Below are 26,144 nucleotides of genomic sequence, written 5' to 3'. Positions count from 1 at the left end.
TATGCTGAGGCCAGGTCTATGGTTGAGAACACTTGTCGCCCCACGCAGTTCTGCCAACAGTTCCTCTATATTGGGCAAGGGGTGGCTATCTACAACTATAGCCTTATTAGGCTCCCTTAAATCAATGTACATGCGAATTCCACCTCCTTTTTTTGTCACAACAATTGGGGAGACCCATGGAGATGCATCCACCCGTTCAATTATGTCATGCTCCAACAGCTTTTTCAGTTCATCTGAAACTGCTTGCCTGACTGACAATGGCAGTCTTCGCTATTTTTGCTGAACAGAAATGAAACCTTCTTTCACTTTCACTTTGTGTATGAATCCACTTGTGCATCCTACAGTATGCACTGGCAGCATTTCAGAATTCTCATTTGTAATCACAATATCGCCTTCAATACGGCAGTGAAGTGCTTTTTAGCAGATCGATTCCCAGCAAAGGTGAGCCTGACTTTACTATGTAGAATGTTGCCGCTGCTGTCCTACCATCATGGAAGACGTCTGTAGAGAAACAGCCCAGTACTGGAATAATCTCATTGGAATAAGAAACTCATTTTACTGTTGCTGGATTGAGGGTGCATGAAGCAAAATGTTTACGGTAAATGCTCTCGGGCAGTATGGATACGGATGAGCCCGTGTCCACAATTAACTCCACTGGTTGACAGTTGTCCATCAGTTGTTTTAATTTGCACTGAACAGATCATTTTGTCTGTCACCATCTTAGGATCATTCATGTATAATACAGTGAGCTCTGGTATAACAATCTTGCGCACCTGTTTCTGTGATGATCGGCAAACTTTCGCAAAGTGCCCAATTTTTCCACATTAATTGCATACTGCTTTGATCGCTGGACATGAAGGTTTGTTAGCCATATGGTTGTTGGATTCGCAACGGTAACACGAACGTCGCTGTTTCGCGTTGGCAGCTAACAGATCTGACGATGGGGAAGATATTGTCTTTCTGTCCCTTTGTTTTACACATCGGTGACTCTGTTTGGCCCGTACTTGTGAAGTATCTGAAAGTATCTCGGAGTTCCTAAATGCGGTCTCCATTTGCACTGCTATTGAGACAGCTTTATTTAGCGTGAGGTTGGGTTCAAGCAAAAGTCTGTCCTGAATGCGTGAATTAGCTGCTCGCTCCACGAGCTGGTCGCGTAACATTTGTTCATCTTCCATTTCTCCGAAATCACATGCAACCGAAAGCTCCCGTAAAAACAGCCAGGAACTGATTAATAGTTTCATCAGTCCGCTGTGTCCTTTGCCTAAATTTGTGCCTCTCGGCGACAACATTAACTGCAGGAGCTAAATACTTTTTCAGTGCAACGACAGCCATAGTATAAGTATTGTCCGTGTCTGGTAAGGTATAAAACAGTCTTTGTCCTTCTGTGCCCAAAGCATGTAGCAGAAGAGCTCGCTTTCTTTCCTCCGGCCATGCGTCACCAGTAGCATCGATTACAAGTAGGTAATTTTCAAACATTTTGACCAATACGGTAAAAGTAAGTGAAGGCTCGCCAGGGCATGGCAGGAATGGAGCCAGTAAAGGAACTGTAATCGACATCCTCGTCGCCAAATGTGATGTTTGTACGTCTTGTAATAAAATAGAGAAGCAAGCACAGACCCGAGTGTGTATTTTCTCTCCTCTTTACTACTCTTCTCCTTTACCTTCCTTCATTGCCATCTAGTGGCTACACAATAACTCTGCAGACACAACACATGCACTTCCCCTCTTAACACTCTCGTGAGCACATATTAAATAGGATAACTTGAGATGGACCACTAACTTTTCCCACCCTGATACATTTATTGAGCAAAGAACAGGCTGCTGGAGAACGCAAAGACCTCACCATTAACCACATTGCTTTTTCTTTATGTGTGTCGAGGCTAATGACATTTAACTGCGGTGTACAGAGGTTATTAAAATCCATAAAGCACCATTAACAGAGTCTGGAGGACATTTCTGCGCCTCTCATTTGATATAATGGTATAAATCAAACAGACAGAGATCTTTGGGGCTGTCAAATTCTGTAAACATCTTCCATTTGATCTCTCTCCTATGCTGGGAAACTGCAGGGTGTTCATTTAAGAAATAAATCACTTTTGTTAGTATAGTCACGATTAAAGGATGCTGTTTGGCATGACAGACAGTGGAGTATATTCACAGTATTGCATGACCTTAAATGCCGTATTGCAGCCATATCACCCTGTAGTCCAAGACTGGTTACCTACTGAAACTAAGCAGGGTTGAGCTTGGTAAAATTCCTGGAAAAATCAGGTTGTTGCTGGTAGGTGTTAGTGAGGCCAGCAGGGGGTGTTATTCTTGTGGTCTGTGTGGGTCCTAACGCCCCAGTACAAGTGATGGGAACACTATATACTGTCAAAGAGCACCGCTCTTCGGATGAGATGTTAAACCGAGGTCCTGACTCTCTGTGGTGATTAAAAATCCCAGGATGTCATTCGAAAGAGTAGGGGTTTAACACAGGCATCCTGGCCAAATTTGCCCATTGGCCCCAGTCCATCATGGCCTCCTAATCATCCCCATATACTGATTGGCTTCATCACTCTGTCTCCTCTCCACCAGTAAGCTGGTGTGTGTTGAGCGTTCTGGCACAATATGGATGCCGTCGCATCATCCAGCTGGATGCCGCACATTGGTGGTGGTTAAGGAGATTCCGCTGTTCTATGTAAAGCGCTTTGAGTACCCAGAAAAGCGCTATATAAATGTAATCAAATTATTAATTATTTTATTATTATAACTAAATATCTTTATTCACAATGATGACTCTCTTTAAATTCATTTAAATGAAAGAACAGTAGGAGTAAATGGCAGTAGTATGTTTTTGTCACACTACACTAAGATCTGATTTTGGGGTAAAATGTTGTAACAGACAAGCGGGTTACCAGTCTTTTATCTGCACTTTTTCTTCCTCACCGCTAGGGATGCTATGGCGCCTAAATGTGTCCCTTAAGTAAAGGTGGGTTTGTAGAAGAAGTTGGCAGAACAGCAGCAGTAGAAAGCATGGCTTACCTGCATTTGTGCTATGTCCTGGTTGGGAAATGTTCCATTTCAAGCTCAACTTAAAGTAAGGATTTGTTTTCTTTTCTGTAATTTAAAAGTATGCATTGCTGATGATGTTTGTTGCTAACTTCCTCTACAAACCCACCTATACTTAAGGTGTGCATTTAGGCGCCATAGCACCCCTAGCGGTGAGGAAGAAAAACTGCAGATAAAATACTTGGTAAAAGGCTTGTCTGTGACAATATGGCCCAGAGAGATTCCTGAGATTCATGTTTGTATGATTCAGTCAATCTTAAAGGGGTTATGAATTGTTTCCTGGTGTCAGATCATTTTATATATTTACTGAGTTTATAGTCATGACTTCGGTCTGATCAGCTGTTTTGTTGTGTTTGTCTCCGTGTGTCTGCGTGCCTTGTTGTCTTTTGAGCACGTGGGTTTAGTTTTGCCAGCTCACAATGTGCTCCGCTGGCATTGTGGCATTTCCCCTCCCACTTGTTATCCTTAATTCTTATTTGTGTTCACCGTCACACCTGTTGCTAATTAATTCCTCATCATTTTCCCCTATTTTTGATCAGCTCTTGTTCAGTCTTTTGTCAGACCGTTATTGTATGTAGTGCAACGCTATCGCTTGTGATCTTCTTTCATTATTGCCTGGCCGTGTCGTACTTTTTCAGTCTCCGAGTTTTAGTTTTTTTGTCCTCCTTCCTCTCTCTCCCTCTCGCCCGACCAGACCTTATTTCTCCTTCTACCTGCCCTGGTGATCTCTGTTCTGTCGAGACCCCTTTCTGTGCAGTCATCGGGGAACTCTGGGAACAATTTATACTTCAGCGCCACGGTCAAACTGAATAGTTGTGATTTGCTGTTCTTTCCTTTCATGGGGTTAATGAATTGGATTATCGGACATGGAAGAAAGCATGTAGAGAATGCTGCTTTTGTAATAGTTTTGATCTAAGACATTCGCTGTAATCCTGAATAAAAACTCCAGTGAGTGACATCTGTTTTGACATCAGTAAGACATTACAACACATTTTATTTTATTTAAAACACTAGACTGCAAATGACAATGTAAATGTTTTTCACTTTTTTTTTAAAGAATGGACTTTGAATATAAGAATGACAGTGTGACAAAACAATGGTACATTCATTCATAACTCCATAATTCATCCTTTGTTCATTATAACTGTGGTAACTCCAATGACTTAAACTTTATTTGCCACAATCAAGACCTATAAAGCATATCTAATATGCATACATTTTTCACATTGTTGGCAAATGTCTTAACTATGTAACACAATATATTTTTTTAACATCGAAAGTTTTCAAAACAGTTCCACAAATGTAATGGTGGTGACTGTTGAAAATTATTTTAATATGCAAAACTGTTACCCGATCATAGCAATGGGTGTTTACTTCCAAGTCTCGAATGTGGCATCAAAACAGAGTTTTCGAGAGAGAGGGTCAAAAACAGATATAAAATAGCCTTATACTTCTAAATTAAAATCTTGATAACATTATAAGTGGACCTATACATGCCGATGTGTTCAACAGGTGATTTTGAATTCCTCTCTATTAACACTACTGTGTCTGACAATTTAAATAATCAGAGTATCACATCTGTATGGTAATTCTAACTGGTTAAAAAAAATAAAAACAAGACATTGTAATAATATAAAGTAAATAACTGTTACGCCCTCTTCTGGTCACTGACTGCATTACATACAAGCTCTGTGTGCACAATCTGCACATGTGGGTTTACTAGCCAGAGTTTAGGGACAAATTTGTGACAACCTGGCGAACTCCATTGTAAAAATATATATTTTTGAATTAAATAAATAACAAGTCAACATGAAATTTTCTTTTGGGGTTGTGAAATTAACAGAAGTCTGTGTCATGTCCTCTTTCATAGAGCTGTGTGTGTGCGTGTGTGTGTGTGTGTAAGCCAACAGGTGTGCGGTGCAGCTTATGCACATTAAAAATGAAAGAGGATTGTGTTGTGATGGAGCCCGGGGCCGCCTGATGCCTGGACCCTCTGTCTCTGTGGCTTTTGTCTGGCAGTCAGTCAGGCAGGAAGAGACGCCACCTGAGCAGAGTGAGGACTCCACACTTACTTCAAACATCTCAGTAAAACACATACAACTATGCGTGACACCAACTGAGAAAAATCATACAGAAGTTACAGTGAGCGGAGAAGGAGACAGTTTGTGATTCAGGACTATCTCTGCAGGCTTATGTAACCAGAGGGTCAGGGGTCGAGGCAGTGGGGGAAATCTACAGAGCCTCAGTTTATGGGATTAACACCCCCCCCCCCCCCCCCCCCAAGCAGACACAGCGCTCTTTGTTCATTGTGTGTGTGTGAGCTATGACCTGAGCACCCCTTCCTCTAACCCTGAATTATACTGACCTAGAATCCTTCGGAATGGGCTGTTGAACCCCTCCCGTGGACAGTGATGTCAGAGGTGTCCAAATAACCTCAGCTGGGACAGTATGCCGAGCAGAATGCATCTCTCTCACTCTGTATAAAAGATTCCCCGGCTGACCACCAGCTCCATTTCAGTGGAAATTATAGGGACCCGTTACAGTACCCGTTTCTCAGTGTGAACCAGTGGACAGAAGTAGCAGATACGCGGGACTAGAGGATGACCGTAATCCTTAATCAAAGTGAGTGCGCACATACTCTTACGAGCACGATCTGCACTTGACTGCAGACTGCAGACACTTGAAAGGGGGTGAGGACAGATGTTTAGTGCCTTTGCGGGGCCATTGTTTAACACTGGGGGCAGAGGGCGTGTGTGTGATGGGGGGCTGGTCCTGTTGTTAGGCTGCATGTCACCCGAACATATGTCACACACATTCTGACACACTGATTTACAAGCCATATGGAAATACAGCACTGTGTGTATGTGATTGTGAATGTAAGCATAATTCAATGAAGCAATAAGCCACTTTTTTTTCACAGCTTCGAGTGGCATGTTGCTTTTATAAAGTGACACAAAAGAAACCTGAATTTTAATAAAAAGAATTAAAGACCCACATACTTCAGAATGGGCTATTTTGATCAGTATTTGTGTGTACTACAAATTTGCTTATTAGATTTGCAAAATGCTAATGTCAGGTTCTACTGAAATCAACTGCGGGAATTAATCACAAATGTCTTAACCACGGTGTTGTACACATTATTGAACAGAATCTCAGAAACAACTCTGTTAGCATGTCAGTTAGGAAGATGTCTATGCATACAGTGAGAGAGCTCACTATGGTTTGGAAGAGAACTTTTGAATCGATGTGAATGTTTAACTACCTCTCGTACAGGTCGGCTCTCGCTCCTCCACAGGCCGTTGACAGTTTTGGTGGGGGCTATGGTGACCACAGGTGGGGTATTGGGTACGCTGTGTCCCCCAGGAGGCACTATAACTGGACCCATGGGGCCCCGCTTGGGTGTACTGACTGGGGAGCTGTGGTTAGTGGCCGGAGATGAGACAGGAGACGACTCGCTGCTGATGGAAGAACCTGCTAAACAACAGGAAACAGGAGAGAAAGAGTTCATCAGTGATTTAGTCAAGTCACCTTTATTTATATAGCGCTTTTTACAATACAGATTGTTTCAAAGGGAGGGGGGGCAGTCTCCTTTGGCCAATGAACAAACAGTGTATGAATACAGGCAGCATTACAGTTCAGAAGTCTATGTCATGTTCAGAAGTCAGACTGGATCAGAACATTCAGAATATTTATCCATTTACTGGTCAAGCTCGTGCCATTCGTCAGGGTATTAGTCTCTTTAAACATATGGATAAAATTGAAAATCATGATGTTTCTGTGTGAGATTGTAGCTTGTAAATAAAAGCAAACTGAAACATTGCAAACACACACACACACACACACACACACACACTGCACCAGCTTCTTGCAAACATAGCTCCACACTTGTGCGCACCAGTTTCGTTTTGACTAGTACAGCTTTAAGTAGAAAGAACACATACTATATATACAAATGTCTCATGGAGTGGAGAGACAGACACAGCCTACGGCAAACATTAGATAGAGACAGTGAACGGGGAGGGATATTTATGGAGGAGGACAGATGACCGGACAAGCTAGGATGAGAGAAAAGAAAGATAGAGAAGCGGTGTGGTAAGTCTGAAGTCTTATCAGCATGGACATTCAGTCAATCACAGAGCTTGATCATCGCTCTCTAAAACCGTTATCATTATCGCACCTCTCCTCGCACTCCATCTTTCTCTCAGTCTGTCCGCTGTGAGCAGGGTCTAAAATAAACACTTGCCAATTTACAAGGAGAAAAACTCCAAGGAATAGTTCAGCTAAAAAATATTAATTTTGTCATTATTTAGTCAACCTCAAAGATGTGAAGCAGAATACAGCTTCAGTCACCATTCACTTTCATGGCATCTTTTTCCATTCAATCAATGAAAGTGAATGGTGTCCCACGGGAAAAATAGTCTAGCTTAATGTGAAGTCTTTTTAACCAATATGTAATTACATTATAAAACATTTGATACAAAGTACTTACTCTATAATAACTGTTGTTTGTGAGGAATATTCCATATGTCACAGGAAATATATAATAGTGATATATAAGCTTTAAGCCGCCAAGATATGTGCAAGTCATTGAGTTACAATATATATTATATGTATAAATGAGGAATGTCTCAAGCCGCTGCATCCGTTTTATTTAAGCTAGTCTGTTATTATTAAAATTACTGTATTTTAAAAATATATATTCAGTTGATTTTTGTATCATCTAAATTGTGATGTGACTTATATTCCAAAGCTACATACTATGAAGTTTAGGAACCAAATGTGTGAATATGAAAATATTTGAATTTGTGCCACATGAGATGTACGTGTCCCCATAAATTTAGATGAAGTCTTTTATTGTTTAGACATTACTGATGTGCGTGTTCGTACCGAAATGTTTTATCTTGTGGGTTTCAGTTTTTATCTCTTTTCATTCAACTTTAACACAGTTTGTACAATTTTGTTGATTTGTGTAGTAGAGCATTTCCCTTATGCAGGTAATTCAGTTTTGCCTCAAATAGGCTGTTTATAATAAATGTTGTCTACAAAAAAATACGTTACGTTTTGATGAAGACAAGGTAAAAACAGCGGATCTAAATGCAGCATAAAATCAAGCATAGCTTCAGTTCTGGAAGGTCACGTTAGTCAAGCTCGCATCAGCTGACTGTCAGCTGATCCACGTCTACCAATAGGAATGTGACGACTATCACCATATACATATATAAGCTCCTTCAGTATTATCAGCAGCTATCACGTTTCTCAGGAGCGAATTACCCTCCTCCCTCCCCAGCTCCTCCTCTCGTGCAGTCAGGATTTGCCATTCTGATTCCTCTTGAATCAGAATAAATTCTCGAATTATGTTGTACTTTAAAATCTTGAATGAATGATATCTGCATACATTCATGTTGGTTCTGTTCTGTTTACCCTAATGGGGGTTATAGCGGCTCTCCCTGCTAGACTGCATGGATGTGCAAGGAGTTCTCGCCCAGAATGGAACCATACCGCCAATTCAAACTGTATGCTAATTGTCAATCGTATTTGACGAACAACAACAGAACGTGGCAACATGTTTGTTTTCAGTGTTTATAATGTTTTACAACGTTTCCTTTTATTTACCAGCATTTTACATTTTTACAAGGTGTGGAAACTATGGTACATTAAATCTCACAAGCCTTAAGTAAAACATAACAGAGTAACAATTCTTTGTTCAAGTCGACAATGATGAAATGAAAAAGACGAGCATCAGTAATTGAGTCAGATTAATTGATTAAACTAAGAAATCTCAGCTCATAAAATTCATTTGTTGTGTTCGCATTGGCAGAAAAATACTCATTCAAAGGTTTGGATCTGATATTGTCTTAAAAATGAAGCCGGATAACAATCGGAGTAAGAACCCATTTTCTTACCCAAGAACCCATTTGCCATGCTCATTCAAATGTCAAGACATTCATGGCACAGGCCTGTCTTGGGAGAAGCCATTAGGAGCTGTGTTCTCTGCAGAAAGCTTTTAAGAGAGACGCCACAAAGGTTTCTGTCAACAGCAAAAGAGGAGCAAAGGTGAGTGGAGGTGAAGAGACGCTTGCTGCAGTAATTACAGCTGCACACCATTAAACATGCATGCAGGCAGAGAGAGAGAGAGAGAGAGAGAGAGGGAGAGTATGAGAGAGAGAGAGAGAGAGAGAAAGAAAGAAAGAAAGAGAGGGAGAGTATGAGAGAGAGTGAGAGAGAGAGAGTGAGTCCACAACAGCAATTAGCAGCTGAGTCCCAGTAAAGACCCGAGCGTCTCCTCCTGTCTTGTTCAGTCAATTAAAACAAGCTGATCATTGCGCATGTACACACACACACACACACAGTTCCAAAAAACAGTATCCACTACTCATGTAGCATCACATTCCTGACTGAAAAAGCTGCAACTGGTTATTTTGAAAGAGGTTAAGAGGTTGCATTAGATTACAGCGGAACATTGAGATCTGCACTGCTGCTGCCCCTGAGCCAGAGAAAGCAGTTGACATGTATAGGTATGAAACAGCTATGTAGGCTATGTTATTTTGTTTGGTTGTCTATTTGGAATTGTGGGAGAATCGTTAATCTCTATTTAAATTTTTTTTAATTTGATTCTCAATTTATCCTGAATCAAGCAGCTCTAGGTTGCATTAGTGCTAAATAGCAATAAACAGGATAAACCCATCTTCTAGAAAATACCTTTTAATGAGCCTGACTGAATAACAGGTAAAATATGCATTTTTTTTAATTAAAGATTAAAAAAATGTATGTACAACAAAGCTTTATCTTATAAAAACAATTATAACAATAATTCATAATTCAAATCTACAAAATGAACCACATTTTTTATAAATACATAGATGTAAATTAAAACAGACCAGATTTCCCTCTAAATTCTGCCCCTCTTTATTAATGAGAATAAACAACTGGCTATTACCAATAAAATGAAAAGTGTAAACAATATCAATCTTAGCAGTGCAGACGTGGCACAGAAGCTGAATCTAAAGTGACATTTAGCTGTATACTGACAGTTTAATCCTGCTCAAAGGTGGTATGCATTTCACACAGCAATTACAATTGCATAAATAATGTTATGAGAATAATGTTTTAAATCTAAAATTCTAAATTATAAAAAATAAAAAATAAAGATAATAGGCCTACTTTTAAAATGGGAAACTAAAACCGCCAGTAGGTGGAGGCAAGTATTAATGATTGGGTCACTGAATCAGTCATTCGACGGATTCATTCAAAACGGCTGATTCATTCAGAAACGAAGCAGGCCCAGTCCCAAATGGCACCCTAAACCCTCTCAAAGACTTCCTCTGAGTCTGCACTTTCGTGACGTAACGCCGCTTTGACTGTCGGGAGAAGTCTGCTACGGAGCTCGAATCAGTGCTTTGAGGGCGCATATTGACCGGTAAGGGGGCGCTCACGAGCATCCTTATGAAACCTAATGACAAATGGGACAACCTACAATCTCATGGACTTAATGGACACACGCATGCAACAACCATTGTAAGTCCACACGACTGAAAGTGCATATGAATGTGCCATTTGGGACAGGGCCTGAATGGCTTTTATGAATGGTTCACTGAATCATTGACTCACCTGAATCGTTCAAAAACACAGATTCATTCAGAAACAAAACACAGCTGTGTGTTGCTCAGAGAAGCACAACAGTCCTGCTTGGTTAATTATTTTAACTGGTGAAATAGAGCAAAAACATAAATATTGTTAATGTTGTGTCTAAAATGTAATATGTAAATCTAAACATTTAATATTAACTTTCATTTAAGCATTTAAAATCACATTTATCACCTTTGCAATCGTGCTGATATTCGGGAAAACAGCACTCTTGCTCGTGTCACATTGCTAAACTATATCATGTTATAAATATAAAAACGAAGACAAGAGCTTTTTTCCCCTCATATCCTGCAGTTTGCGACTTTGACTTGAGGACAGTATGAATATTAAACATATAATTAATTAATAATGCTAAAAATCACATTATAATGATTAAAAAGACTGATAAGAACCGAGTGCAAATGCTGCCATGATGATGAATGGAATTACATTCATTATCGCAAAGACGGTTAGAAACTAACCATTACACCTGTCAGTGGTCAGGTGAGCAAAGGACGAAGCGAGAGAATAGATTCTTATATTAAGATATTATGATGTTTGAGGCGAGCTAAGTTTTGATGAATTGCACCATGAACAAAGGCATGCAACATCTCATCAAATGCATTGGAATCAGACGTGTGTTTAAACTGAAGCGTCAGTAAACACTCAATACCAAAGGCGGCGCGAATCCACACAGCAACACAGCAGTAAAGCAACACCGCTCAAAACTACTCTCTTGTAATGTTTTTTTGCAGACATAGTGTTCAAAGTAAAGTTTTAAAATGTGTTACTGCCACAAATACAACATTGCTTACCATAACAATACTACTACCATTTTAAAGCTTTAGTATTGCCATACTACCGTAGGACTGGTATGAAGAGAGCCTAGTTAGAGAGCGTAATACTAGAAAGCATTTAACTTTCATTTTTTGATCGATATATTTCAGCATTGAATGCGTAATTGTACATTTATAATCAATATATCGCTGGCTTTATCTTTACAGAGCTTAGTGCAGTGCATTATGGTATTTGCCTTCTCCACCATTCTGCTTGGAATTTTGCCAAAATGAGGCATGGAATGAGGCCGCCTTCATGTCAGGAGTGTGATATCTATGATACCTATAAGCAGTTCAGGAGTTCAGTAACGCCTGTGGTCATCACTGATCAGCTGCTCATCTGCTGCCGTTTCTCACTGTCTTCTCATTTGTTTCTCCCATGGTGACACAGTGACAGGACAGTGTGAATAATTCAGCAGGACTGCAGGCACATGTGCAGCGAGATCCACCCCACCCCACCATCACCCCCATACATATTTCTTCTTTTTTATTCAATCCGGCACACGCTCATCCATCAAACATCATCATCCTCCTCCTCGTTTTCCAGCTCTTGTGAGTATGGATCTGTCATACACACATTCATATTTGATATGTCTTTACAGAATTAGTGCTAAATTACTGCACCAAATATCATCACAAGAGTGTGTATGTGTGTGTGAGAGACAGACATCAGGTCTCTCTCAAGTAGGTTTTATTGGTGCCTTTTCTTTCAACTGACACACACACACACACACACACACACACACACACACACACACACACACACACACACACACACACACACACACACACACACGCAGGCAGATGGGCCTCTTATTGAAACACACACCATCTGAGTCAAACTGGTGTGCTTTATGAGATGCTAATGACATTCAAATGTATTCAGTGCAATGCGTCTGTGCAAGCTGCTCTCAAAGGAAGCCGTGCCCATATATGGCCGAGAGGTTCCAACACTTCCTGTCACGCTTGGAATGCCACTGAAATGAACAGATTTCACACTGCAGAGAGAGAGAGTGTGTCGGTGTGATTAATGTGCATCTCTTCTCTCTGAGGGCTCGTCTATTAACCCACCTCTGCCTCACACTGACCACACACACACACACACACACACACACAAGAACAGCATCAGCATCAGCAGTTAATTAAACAGCCCATTTCACACCTGGTGTGAGAGCAGAACTCAACACGCCTAAGTCCATATGCTACCCCATACACACACAAACACACACACACACACACACGTGATTGTTTTGTGGTGCGCTCACATGGTTCATTCCATGAAACAGCAGATATCACGACTGCTCTCATCTCAATGAGATAAGCCTGATTCTAAGCACTCTACAATAGGCAGCAACTTCACACTTCACACAAACAGTGCACAAAAGACCCAACTCACAATTGATTCCAGTAGAGTTTTGAAATGAGACACAATACTATAATGAAGCATAAAAATACACAGCACAAAATGTTTTATATTATATATTTTGTTTAATTTATATATTTTGTCATAATATTGTATATTATGGGTGAACACAGTATACAACAGTGTATATATATAATATATATACACATATATATACATACAAATTAATAATATAACCAGGTTGTTGCTGGAAGAGGTGTTAGTGAGGCCAGCAGGGGGTGCTATTCCTGTGGTCTGTGTGGGTCCTAACGCCCCAGTATAGTGATGGGGACACTACTGTTAAAGAGCACCGTCCTTCGGATAAGACGTTAAACCGAGGTCCTGACTCTCTGTGGTCATTAAAAAATTCCAGCATGTCCTTCGGAAAAAAGAGTAGGGGTGTAACAATAACATAATATACAATATTATGGCATCCTGGACAAATCTGCCCATTGGCCCCAGTCCATCATGGCCTCCTAATCATCCCCATGCATACTGATTGGCTTCATCACTGTCTCCTCTCCACCAGTAAGCTGGTGTGTGTCGGGCTTTCTGCCGTCGTATCATCCAGGTGGATGCCGCACATTGGTGGTGGCTGAGGAGATTCCCTTTTTATGTAAAGCACTTTGAGTGCAGAGAAAAGAGCTATATAAATGTAATAAATGGGGTCAAATGTTGTTCGGACCACACTGTACTTCAAGACATCTTATTTTGTGTTATACAGAAGAAAGAAATGCATTCAGTACAACACGTAAATGATGACAAAATGACATTTTAGGGGTGAACTACCTTTAAGAAGATCTTTTAATATTTGTTCATGAACAGAGCCACCTTTGCGTTTCTGACTGTGCTTGTGTGTGTGTGTGTGTGTATATGTGTGTGTGTGTGTGTGTGTACAGCCTGTTTCTCCAGATGGAGGGCTACAAAAAACAGGGCACCCCCTACCCCCCAGGGCCAGGCCTGCCGCTCTCTCCTCTCAACCACAACTAGAGACTCACTCCTCCCCTATACTTCTGTCTCTGTCTCTTCTGGATAAAGGATGAGCCCTTTAATATCCAAGTCCACAAGGAGCAGCTAATTAATCACACACCTGCTGTGAGATCGACAGATCGGCTGTGTACTACTAGAGTACTGCATACTGATATTTCCCCCACAATAGTTTCTAGTATGCCATAAACATTTGACATCAGGTTGCATCCAATTATCATCTCAGAAATTAATGGTTATCTTGCATTTGCATTCCAATTTTGAGTAGTGGTTGACTATTTTTTTAAATTATCGGCATTGTTCGATAAGCTTTTCAAGATGGCCGATGTGTCCAAGAAGTCTTCGCTGCCGCCTGTAGCGTGATGATGTCATTGATGATATAAAATACGTAGTTGACGTTTTAACACACATGCGCTGTAGTAGGTTTCGATGACATCATGAAAGTTTAAACACACACGGGCGCGATTACCTATTATAAAAAGATATTTTTTTATAAAATCTGTATGCCATAATAATGGCTATAGTGGATGAATTTAAACATTAAAGCTTTTACATTATGGCCCATAACATGTTTTTCTTCCTACTGGCAGCTTCAAAGTTTTGCAATACTGGATATGCATTTTGTAGCCTATTTTTATCTCCAACGACACTGCCCAAATTAGTGCTATTATCATTCACGATCCATTCCATTTTGTGTATATCGAATTTAATATTTTTCTAATAGCTAAGATAAACATTCTCATTCTCAATAAAAATGACAATTAAAATGAAAGAAAAGAGGGGTTAAAATGACTAATAACGCGGCACCCCTCAGTCAAGTCAAATAAATGTTTATTCATCATAGTTGCTTTTCATAATTGTCTAAAACACTCAAAACAACACCGGAGATCATAAGTTTAACTGTAGGCTATACTCAATTTCAAAATATTTAGAAGGAAAAAGTCTGCCTAGATAGAGATTGAGCTCTCTCTTGATAACGGCATTGTGCTATTTTCATGCAAAGTAATGTAGGCTAATTAATAAGCTATATCGTTTATCATCAACTTATAATAATTATGTTTAGAGCATTCAACGCTATATGAATATATAAAACATTTCTTTATTCATTAGAACGTTGATCTATCTATGGGATTTCATTTGCATAACAAATATAATTGTTTTCATTGTATTAATATATAACCTGACATTGTCCCCAACAGTTTGTGAATTTGTTGCACATTGGGATGTTTTAACAGATCGGATATCAGACACAAGATCGTTTTCTGCTTTTTCTTAAAATCTCTAAATTCATGTATTAAATCTCTTATGGTATAAAAAAGATGTCCCACATATTTTAGTATAACTCTTAATCTGTCATGTAGGCTAAAGCACAGTGAGTGAGAGAGAAAAATAATATATTTGATTCATTCATGAACGAATAAATGCTACATTACAGAAATATTAAACAAATAACAAAGAGGACTATATAAGACAGACAAATATTACTATGGGAAAAATAAAGACAATAGTTATATATATTTTAAGTCTATTTGTATTAAAAAAGGACCAAATTATATGAATTAAACAAATAATAATAATACATAGGTTATAGGCTATTCAAAACACTATGCCCTCGTTGCTTAAATCAATTTGAAATACTCTATAGTTAGTAGTGTCTAATGAAACAGCAATTTGTATCTATTTATTCTATCTTTAACTAGGCATTACAGTTTAAATTACATTAAATACGAGATTAATACATGCATGTTAAAAACATCATATTCCGCACATGCGCGCCGAACATCAACTATGTATTTGATTAATCAAGTACGTCATCGCGCAACAGGCTGCAGCGAGGACAGTCTCGATGTGTCGGCATGGGGACTTTTATTTTGACACCGCTGAGAACGGCAGCACCTGAGACCCCATCGCTTTTACAGTCTTCATTAGTGTACAATCTCTGTTCTACAGTTCTCTCTACTCTCTTATCTACCGTCAGCATTCAGCAAATTAGGACTGGGTGGTATATCAAGTTTGTACAATATCAATGTTTTTTATAAACAATATAGGATGGGGCAATTATATCTTTGTGTATCCTTTTAAAGTCCTCGGTTCTATTCACTGTCCGGTATTGTCTTTGCATTAGTGAAGCTGTTACGTTGCCTTTAGATTGCCTTCTTTGTCTTTGTTAAAACGGCTGGGATCCTCTACTCCTCTTCCCTTACCTGCCTTTAAAACACATTGTTTTTGTTTCCAGATTGTAATGTTCTTTTCAATGTTAGAATGTAATGTGATTTTAAAGTCAGCATGAAACTGAAGTTGCGAGTCTTCCCTATTGTGACATATATCGTAGTGAAACGGCTTCTGGAATGAACAAAAAATATAGGGCGGGACTTGATGTCGACCTCTGGATTTGATTTGATCGTAGGAATTTGGGCATTGCTAACTAAATGGAGGCAGATCTGAATGCTAGTTTGCAGTCACTGTGACATTCTGGGAGAAAAATAAGTATTGTCAATTTTGATTTTTAATTATTGATTTTGTATATCGCCCCGGCCCTACAGCAAATACACATTTATATCATTAAAACAAGTATTTGAATATCTAATAAATAACATTGCAGACTAAGTTGAATCCAGCTGTGAAATCTTAAATGTGCATTTGTAGACTGCATAAAAACGTGTGTACTCTGTGCGTAACGGTTGTGCGATCTGAATGAAGATATCAGAGTTCAGTTGTCATTGGAGACGCCAGGGACATGCATGCACTACGTAAAATGAGAGTTACCTTGTCTTTATTTGAAAAATTATGATTCCCAGCACGCACAAACTTTACTAGATTTACTACTGTAAGTGTCCTGTTGGTTACAGTGCATACTTCCTTTATATATATTTTTTTTTCTCTATTTGGGAAAAATACTAATAGGATTACAGAAAGTTTATGTCTGTTTATTTTACAGATTAAACATTCATTTTTTTATTCATTTTAAAATTATTTATTTTAATTTAGTAAATATTAAGTAAAATGAAGACATTTCCTTTCAGCAATTGTTATACATGTGTTTTTTTACTATCTTTAAATTAGTCATCAGCCACCCTGCTCTCAAAGTCAGAAATCGACATCGGCCATAAAAAAAATCAGTGTTAGTCGACCACTAATTTTGAGTATTACTATAGGATTAACAGACCACACGCTTATTATCATACTGAAATACAGATCAAAATAACTGAAAATTAATAACCTAATTAATGACATACATAAATGCATAAATACAGGTAAAATGTACAATGTAAAAAGTATTTAAAACAATAAATGCAATAAATGATTATTAATAATTTAATTAAAAAAACGTAAATTATTAAATAAATAAATAAAAATGTTTTAATAAAATGTAAAATGTTTGTATACAACTCAGTCTTTATTTGATTTGTTGTTCAATACATATGATTTATTTATTATTAAATAAACTTAATTTTCAGCTTTGGTTTTCGTCTAAATGTAAACTTTAATTTCGGTTTCGGCACATCACTAATTTATTTAGGTATTTATTTACCATTTAGTTTGTGCAGTATACATTTTTATTTCACATTCATTCACACTTATTTATTCATTAGCTTTGTCCTCGAAAGTATGGAGTGCTTTTTTAACTGTACATTTTATTGCGTAAACTGCATGTTCATATACACATGCTCTTGCCTCTAAAATAAATAGATGAAATAAATGAAAGTTTTGGGAAATTGGACATCGGCCTACACTGCCATCATTCAGATCACCCGTCTTTAAGCTCCTGCGGCCCACAGCTGTCTGGACTGGAGACAAATCGGACAGACACTGGGCAGAGGCGTTTATAGAGCTGTTTTTAACAGTGCAAGTGACCTAATCATAGTGTGCATCATCTATTTGTTTTTAAACGCCTCCCACACACGGGCCACAGAGACAGACATAATGAGAAAGAAAAACGAGGGCAGAGTTAACACAGGTGACAGAACACAGCTAGCTGAGGGCTAGTGCTGCTGAGTATCAGAATAACATCTCAACACCGCAGCTTATTCTGACCAAGAACCACTCACATAAACTCTTATCAACACTTAAAGGGACCAACCAGAGTTAGTTTTTCATGTGATGCGTCGCTGTATAACTATGAGAGCAAAGGTGTTTTTTTATGATATCTCATTCAATCAAGTCTGAGGCTATGTTTACACGGAAACGATCTGAAGAGAAAACGCAAAAGTGGCGTAGCGTTATCACTTTTTATTCTGCGTTTAGACGAGCGTTATGAGGGGGGATCTGCGTGCATATGGTGACGCAAAAGTGTGTGAAATTGTATGTAGTATGCACTCCAGGCGGCTAGGTGGCAATGTGAAGCACTGAAAGTGAAAGAGCCGTTGACAGTTTTTCATGTTTAATACGGTAAAGCGTCTGCTTTAACCTTCGATGCTCTTCGCGTGTCGCTCAAAAATGAGAGAATTTTTTTTTATTTTTTGTCAATGAAATTAATGCTATATTTTAGCTTGATAATGTTTTGTTATTTTCCTGCACTGACGCATGCCTGTGACGTAAACGTGTACGCGACGCCTTCACTGTCTAGCAGACTTTTGCGTTTTTACCGTTTTTACCCTTTAGACGGGAACGCGATGGTGGAGCGTTTTTAAGATTTCCACTCTGGAGGGTGGTTTCACTTTTTTGCGTTTTTAAGCCCCAAAAACGCCGTCGCGGTGTAAACAAAAGGCACATCCGATAAAATATTTTTACGTTTTCACCCGCGAGCGTTCTCGTGTAAACAGGGCCTGAGTGTTTCAAATAAAACTCATTTGGTCAAATCTAAAGACCAACTGTAGAAACCGCAAACGGTCAAAATCCAAATAACGCACCAAACAAGAAAGAGAGTGCACAGAGATTTGGCAATATCCAAAGTGGGACACAGGAAAAAACAAAACAAACCAGACAGGCTTTGACTGAGGTCTAGTAAATCCAGAGTATTACACACAGCACCTTAGGGTACATCACATTAACGTCCAGAGTGGTGGAGTTCACAACTAGAGACATTCTTCACAGCAGGGTGTTGGAGCCATCCACCCCAAAGTGTTACTTCCCTGGAGAACTCTTCCTGGGTCTGCTGGAGAACACTCACACTAGAGGACAGGCAGAAGACAGGAAACATGTGGTATATCACAGATTCTGTCAGACTGTTAAAGACTGCTTCCCTGCTGAGACGCTGTCTGCAAACACAGCCGAGCACCATGTAAAGAAAAGAATGTGTGTGTACATTCGTGTGCATGTGAACAGTATGTACAGAATGTACCTTCCTCAAGCTACACAAACAAACACCATCCGTTTGTACACAGACATATCTTTAATTAACATATCTGTAGAAAGCACACAGTAATGCAGAAGGTCGGGATCTGGTCCAAACTAGATACTTCCTACAACAGTTAAGACAAATATTCTCAAAGACAGCAGGTTAAGATGGAGGTCTCGGCAGACAGCATTTATAACCTATGATCATCATCACTAAAACCCAACATAAATGCATACTTGGTGATCCCATTCAAAAGAGAGAACTGTAACTGCAACTCACTGAATACAACTGAACCGTTAACTCTGTTGTGTATGCACTTATCCCATAACAATGTACTAAAACACGGGCAAAGAAAGAACTTACAATTATGTAGCCTATATGACAGATTTGCGCTACATGTTGTCCTTAACTGTTTTTTCCTTTTCGAAGTGATTCCGAATTCCAATCATATTTCAAGCAATTCAAAGCCATTATGGCGAAAAGTGCACATCTGAAGTGTCGCAGCTGAAGGAAATAATACATTTTCTTATCGGGGTGACAACAATAACATTAAAAATTAACAAAAATGTTCAAACAAAAACAAGTTCTGAATATAAGACAATGTTTTTTTTCTTGGAAAAATACATCTGAAAAAAATGGGGTCGTCTTATATTCGATGTCTAAACTTGTCAATAATACACTCGCATCAATAGGGAGTGCCAAATACATGTAAATACGAGTCATCAAACAACTGTCATTAAGCAGCCAAGAAATAAGGTGTCAGGGCGTAATGTTAGAAGTCTTAAAAATGCTACCAGTCAAAGACAAGCCTACCGCTGTCCTAAAAGCGGCCACTTCGAAGAAACGGCTAATTTGCATATTCATAGAACCACGTGTACTATATGAGGCAAGGGTGTAGCGTTACATTCAAGCTATTTTAAGACATGAAGATTCATTTTTCAAGGAAAAAAAAAAGTTTAAATATGTAATTTTGGTGATCAAAGGTGAGTTTTTAAGGGATACAATTATTGACTACAGGGGGACTTTAAAATGTGAGTGAAGATTTGGATTAAAAGTAATTAGTACAAGTAAAAATTGTGGAAAATCGGATGACCAAATCGCAAAATAGAATTCAAAGCTTCTCAGCCACCGTGGTTGTCAGGATTACCGGCATAGCCCAAATTGAAAAGTATTTACACAGACTGATTAATGCAACTCAGAGGTGACATAAATGCATTTAACCTGCCGTTACAAATGCACGAGTAATGTTTTGATGTTTTAAAAATAAAACATCGATGATATCTGAAATTATTTTAAAATTGAAAAGATGCATGAAACTAAAACCATCAGGTGACGGCAAGTCACCGTTAATGAGCGAATCATTGTGTCATTAATTTAACCGATTCATTCAAATGGACCGATTCATTCAGTAACAAAGCACCGCTGTGTGTTGCTCAGATGCAAAAAAGTTCTGCTATGGCTTTGTTTCGAACTATTTTCGCCAGCAACAGTGTCTAAAATGTAAGTCCCTTAATTGTTTATTAAACTGTTGTATAAAATCAATATCGCATTTGCAATTGTGCTAATGTTTGGAAAAAGAATGACACTCTTTGCGTGATTGCTTAACTATACCATACAATATAAATATAGCCTAAAAGACAAATACTCATACAGGGGCTTTTTTCTTTAGTACATTTGAATAGAGTACAGTATATTGCACAGTAAGAGCGTACACTCTAAATGCGCACACGCAGTAGTCTAACCCTGACTGAAGAGGCTACATCACGCAGAGTATGCACTCTCTAGGCGTGTTTTTGTTTGGTTTTGCAAAGTGAGATTGTTAAAACAACAATTACAATATTATCGTAGACTTATTGCACACCCCTAGGGTAGAGCACTTTGCACTGTGTGTGTGGATGGCCGTGTTCGTCCGCCACCAGCGAAGACCATTTTTGACCCAGGAAAAACCCATGACCAGGACTTGTAGGAGAAGCAAACTTGATTCATTCCAGTTTGAATTCCACTAAAGGGAAATTATCATAGCAATAAAGAGACGGCACCCAGAGTGCATCTGAGTCCTTAGAGCACTGACACATAGGTCAAGGATCAAAAGTCAGGGGGTCACGGCTTACCTCGGGGTTCCTCTGCCTGCTTAGCCAGCTTGCGGAGGGCGGCGGCGAATCCCGAGTGGGCGGATTGAGACGCAGGACTGCCATTGGGCACAATAGAACCGTTGAGGGGAGACGGGGTGAGGGGACTGACGGTCGCCGTGGTGCGGGTCGCAGTGGAAATCATGCCTAACGATGGTGACTTTGGCTCATGGCTCATGCCTGAGAGGGATAGAGAAGTGGAGTGAGATATTAGGAGCAATAAACAGGAAATACATGGACCTCACACTGACAGGTTGACTCATGGAGGACGTTAACAGCCTGACACAAAAAAACACTGTCTGTCCTCAACAGCTGCAGGACAGAGGTGAAGGAGAAGAGGTCAAAGGTTATGCCCAAGGTCACAGGCTGTTTGTCTGTGAGGATTCACACACATTCTCAGAGTCTGTAGCAAAATGCACCACATCACCAACAGATTAAAAATGCTAGCCTATACCTCACTATACTGATTAAACAAAGAATAAAAATAAAATAAAATATCCGGACTAAGAATAGAGGAACAATTGGCCTGGAAAAACTAAGGTTTATTATCATCAGATCGAGCATGTGGCACAGAGAGAGAACCAGAGCTTTCTCACTGACGTACCTGTGCACAAGCAGGCCCTGTTCTGGCCAGGCATCATGAAAGCTCTGAATAATTAGGCTGGTATCGGGTCACCTGACTGCAATCAGATGTATTTTACAGGAATTAACTGTAAAATTAAATCTGAAATATTTTGCTTAAAATGAATCAAAAGTAAGACTGCACAATGAATGCAAAATGCAGCAATTTACTCAAATCTTCTGCATACGTTCAGAGAGAATGAGCAGTTCTTCTATCTACAACACAAGCTAAAGTATACTTAATGTTGTGTTTTCAGTGAGTGATGCTCCACACACACACACAAAATCAAAGAAATGCCAGCATCAGCTGTAGATATTATAAAATTAGAGTTAAACAAAAAATAAAATGAACAAAAGTAGTAATGCAGTCAGTGTCACTGTTTTGCTTTCATGGCAGTGGAAACATGGGCTGGTTCTTAGAGCCGATCACAAATCCACCGCCATTACAGTAAAACGAGAGACAGACAGACAGACAGACAGACAGACAGACAGACAGACAGACAGACAGACAGACAGACAGAAGAGCTCTCTGAAGACCTGCTCACCCACTGCACTCCACACGAACCGCTCAAGGCAATTAATAATGAAAAACAACAACAGCAGCAGCAGCACTGAAACACTGATCCATCACACACAACGCAGATGTAAAGCGCTACTGTGTTCACATTCCAGCTCACTGATGCATAATGGGAGGGAGTCACAAACACACAAGCGCTGAGAACAATCACAACACCTTTACATTAACATCACACACACACAAGCACATAGCCAGTCTGTCTCAAGTTTACTTCTGTGTACAGTTCACAAACTGTCGCTCTTCAGAGACTGTTCGGAGCTTATCTAACAAAGCAACACACACACAATCCCTTTTCGTCAAGTCAAATGTTCAGTGTAGCAGCTGCTGCAATGTCACATGACCCTACTCTCCACCCATAATTCCTCTGCCCTTCTGAGATAAAAGAGAAAGAGAGACAGAGGTAGCTCCCTGTCTCTCTCTCTCTCTCTCTCTGTGTGTGTGTGTTGAGGAAAATCCTGATCCAGAGGTGGTGGCATGCTCAGACGTGCTCTTCTATTGCAGCAATCTCCTTCCCCCTGCGTCTCGTTCTTTCAAAAGGCACATCTGTGCTCCACCTCCTACATAAACTGCAAAGCAGATGAGAACAAGCACTAATGATCAGTTCACACTGAGCAAGACTTTTTATCGCAGCAAGCCGTAGCAAAAAAATGCTTGGGCCTCCTCACGCTGGTTTTGAAAACTTGTGTCATATAGGAAGAAGAAAATAGTAATTAACCCATAATTTATGGTATTATGATATTCATAATATCATAGTTATCGCTACGTTTTTGTCCCTAGGAAGCTCTAACATACAGAAAGCACATTGTGCAACTGAATAAGAATATTGTTTGGAAATAGTCCAAGCACAAACAATTATAGCACAACCAACAAACCTGAAACTAATTCATATCTGTGCGCATTCAATCATTATCCTTTGAAAAGTGTGTCAACAAACCAGAATCAAGCAATGTTCAGAATCAACACTGCCACACAAACACACACACACACACACACACACACACACACACACACACACACACACACACACACACACACACACACGCTACCTAGAACTATGATACACTTTTATTCATGTCGGTTGGCCTGACCATAATTTTCACTGGTGATTTGTGTGATGAGAACTTCATGATCAGCCACGATAAGCCCAGAGATGCAGGAATATGATGGATTCATTTAAATTGTACAAATTATTTACTTTCAACCTGCAAAAACTAAAACAGGAAGTGAAGGGTTAACCAGAGGACTAGAAGTCATCACCGCAGGCCACAATGACTCAGTTCTCTTTCCTCCTGTCGATGCTCACAGCTTTCTCACAGAGAGATAAATGTGAAGACAGAATGTGAAGGAGACACACACACACACACACACACACACACACACACACACACACACACACAAATTCTGTGTTGTCTGCTATAATTTTTGGATTCGTGATATAAATTAAATGAATGCACAAAACAATGACTAGTGACAGATGCATTGGACGGTTCTTATTGCTGAGCCCTTGCATGCAAAATGATATGACAAGATTTTGAAATGGTGAAATGCTTGTGAAGTGACCTCTGGAGATAAAGTTGCTAAAATTGTTAGACAAATGTGAGAAAAAACCCAGAGGATCAGGTTCTTGACTATATACTAGACAAATTGCCAAATTCCTTGACTTACAGTTAAACTGTAAATTCCATTTTTATGACTGGATTCTGTCTACGCATTGCTGAAATCATATGGCCCTATACATGCGATATTACAAAACATCAACCTTTAAAGTTACCATGAAATCAAAAGTGGCACTTTTTTTTTATAGAATATTGCAGTATTTACTATCAATTATTTATCCATGCAAATCTTTTTTAATCATGTGCCCTTTTAATCTTTACCGTTTTATACAGTCGCTAGGACACATTTCTCAATACTTAGGTCACTTTTTCAAAACCCACAGTTCTCCTAACCAACTTTCACCTCGGCACCGCAGTTCATTTCACATTTAAAATGCACTAAAACTACCAAATAATTACATACTGTCTCAAATCAACACATTCTTCCATAACACTAGCAAATGTTGACAGCCAACAAACACACGTTGTCACCCACAAAACATTGACCTAAAAAACACTAACAATGTTAACTTTATACAATGTTTTCTTCTGTAAAACAAGGACATCTCTCTACTGCGTATAGAATTCACTGCAATATGTTACTGGAATGAATCAGACATGATGCCGTATGCTTCAATTTATTTTGTCTTTTAAAAAAAAAAGTAATTCCAAAATACAAGAATCAACAGTTGAGCCCACATATACTTCTGTTGTGCTCACTGTGTGAAGAGTTTTGAAAAAGTGACCTAAATATTGAGAAATGTGTCCTAGCGACTGTAAAAGAACTGCAATTAAAATAACTTTCTCTCCTTTCAGCAACAACATCTCTTCTCTTCTACCTGTAGCTTTGCAGCAATAGCAAATGACAATGATACAACCAATTCCCGATGGACAAAATCAAGTCCTGTCTACCTTTCGTTCTTGTTTGAGAGGCTGTTAAGCTCAGATAAATGTTGCAAAAGGGAAGAAAAAGACTATTGTAACTTCCATTTCATGGTGACTTTAATGCTGACAGTCCCTCATCCTTGGTTTTTTTTTTTTACTGGTTACTTCTTGTTTTGAGCTTTCAAAACAGTTCTGACAAAATTAAATGAATAAATAAATAAAGATGTTATGGTTTGCCAGTTTTCTGCTGATATGACAGACATAGGCTATGCTGCGATACATCGGCCACAGATTGGTATTGATAATCACATTCTATGACAATCTGTAGTCACTAAGGGCCTGTTTACGTCACTTAATGTTTTTTACTGATCAGATAGCTATCCGATTTCTCAAAATGATTCCATTTACACCTGGTCACATTAATGTGTTTTTGTAAAACGGATATAAATCCGATCTTCCATTCCAGAACTCCTATGTAAAGGAGTTCACGTCACCGAAAGCAACACACATGAGCTGCATTTCATTGATCATCCGCTAATATGATCAAATCAAAGACCGCAATAGGACAACTGGTAAAATCATTTTGCTTCTTTACATTTAATGAAGATGATTGTGTGATATCTGCTATCACTTACTTTGACTTTGATTTGCAATAGTTTGCACGTCGGCTTGATGAATAGATGCTCATCTGCAGTGATGCGTGTTGCAGTAGCGCCGTCATATCTGGCTATAACATGACATATAGCCTATAACACGCTCTCACACCTTTTTTTTCTTTTTTTTCGCATTGTTGGGAGATGTAAAATGTACATATGTGGTTTCAACAACCAGATGCAATTACACTTGTCCAGTTTCGTCTGGAAAGCGGCCCAGACCACCTCCTGATGTGGTTTGAGCGGTGGGATTACCTCCGTCTCGAATGTATTTTCCATACCATATGTGCAACGTTTGATGCAAAATGATCATTCAAATGTATGTATGTTCCCAAAAATAAAATCTGTTGATGTCTAAACCCATCTTTCAAATCTAAGAAAGCACTTTGGTCTGATGTGAACAGGTCCTGGTGGTGTGATAGCCTAGTGGTACAAGTACCAACAAGTACAAGTACAAGTAGCAACTGAGCATCGATTAAACACTACAGCCTACCTGAGTGTTGTTGC

At 39.2% G+C, this 26,144-nt stretch overlaps 1 protein-coding gene across 4 annotated transcripts in view; it reads right to left on the bottom strand.

The window, feature by feature from the left end:
- gse1b (Gse1 coiled-coil protein b) overlaps positions 1-26,144 on the bottom strand; it is a 240,704-nt gene that overhangs the window by 22,482 nt on the left and 192,078 nt on the right. For 3 of the 4 annotated variants that reach the window (XM_079620096.1, XM_079620099.1, XM_079620098.1), the window contains exons 3-4: positions 21,289-21,486; positions 6,314-6,525 (exon numbers count right to left, since the gene is read on the bottom strand). In XM_079620096.1, coding sequence (XP_079476222.1) covers positions 6,314-6,525; positions 21,289-21,486 — 410 coding nt within the window. The remainder of the gene's footprint in view (positions 1-6,313; positions 6,526-21,288; positions 21,487-26,144) is intronic. The other variant, XM_079620097.1, reaches the window with a different exon arrangement.

The sequence above is a fragment of the Phoxinus phoxinus genome (genome assembly GCF_949152265.1).
Source record: "Phoxinus phoxinus genome assembly, chromosome: 8".
NCBI classification, from domain to species: Eukaryota; Metazoa; Chordata; class Actinopteri; order Cypriniformes; family Leuciscidae; genus Phoxinus; species Phoxinus phoxinus.
The sequence above is the reverse complement of the archived record's forward strand: the minus strand, read 5'-3'. Positions and strand labels throughout refer to the sequence as shown.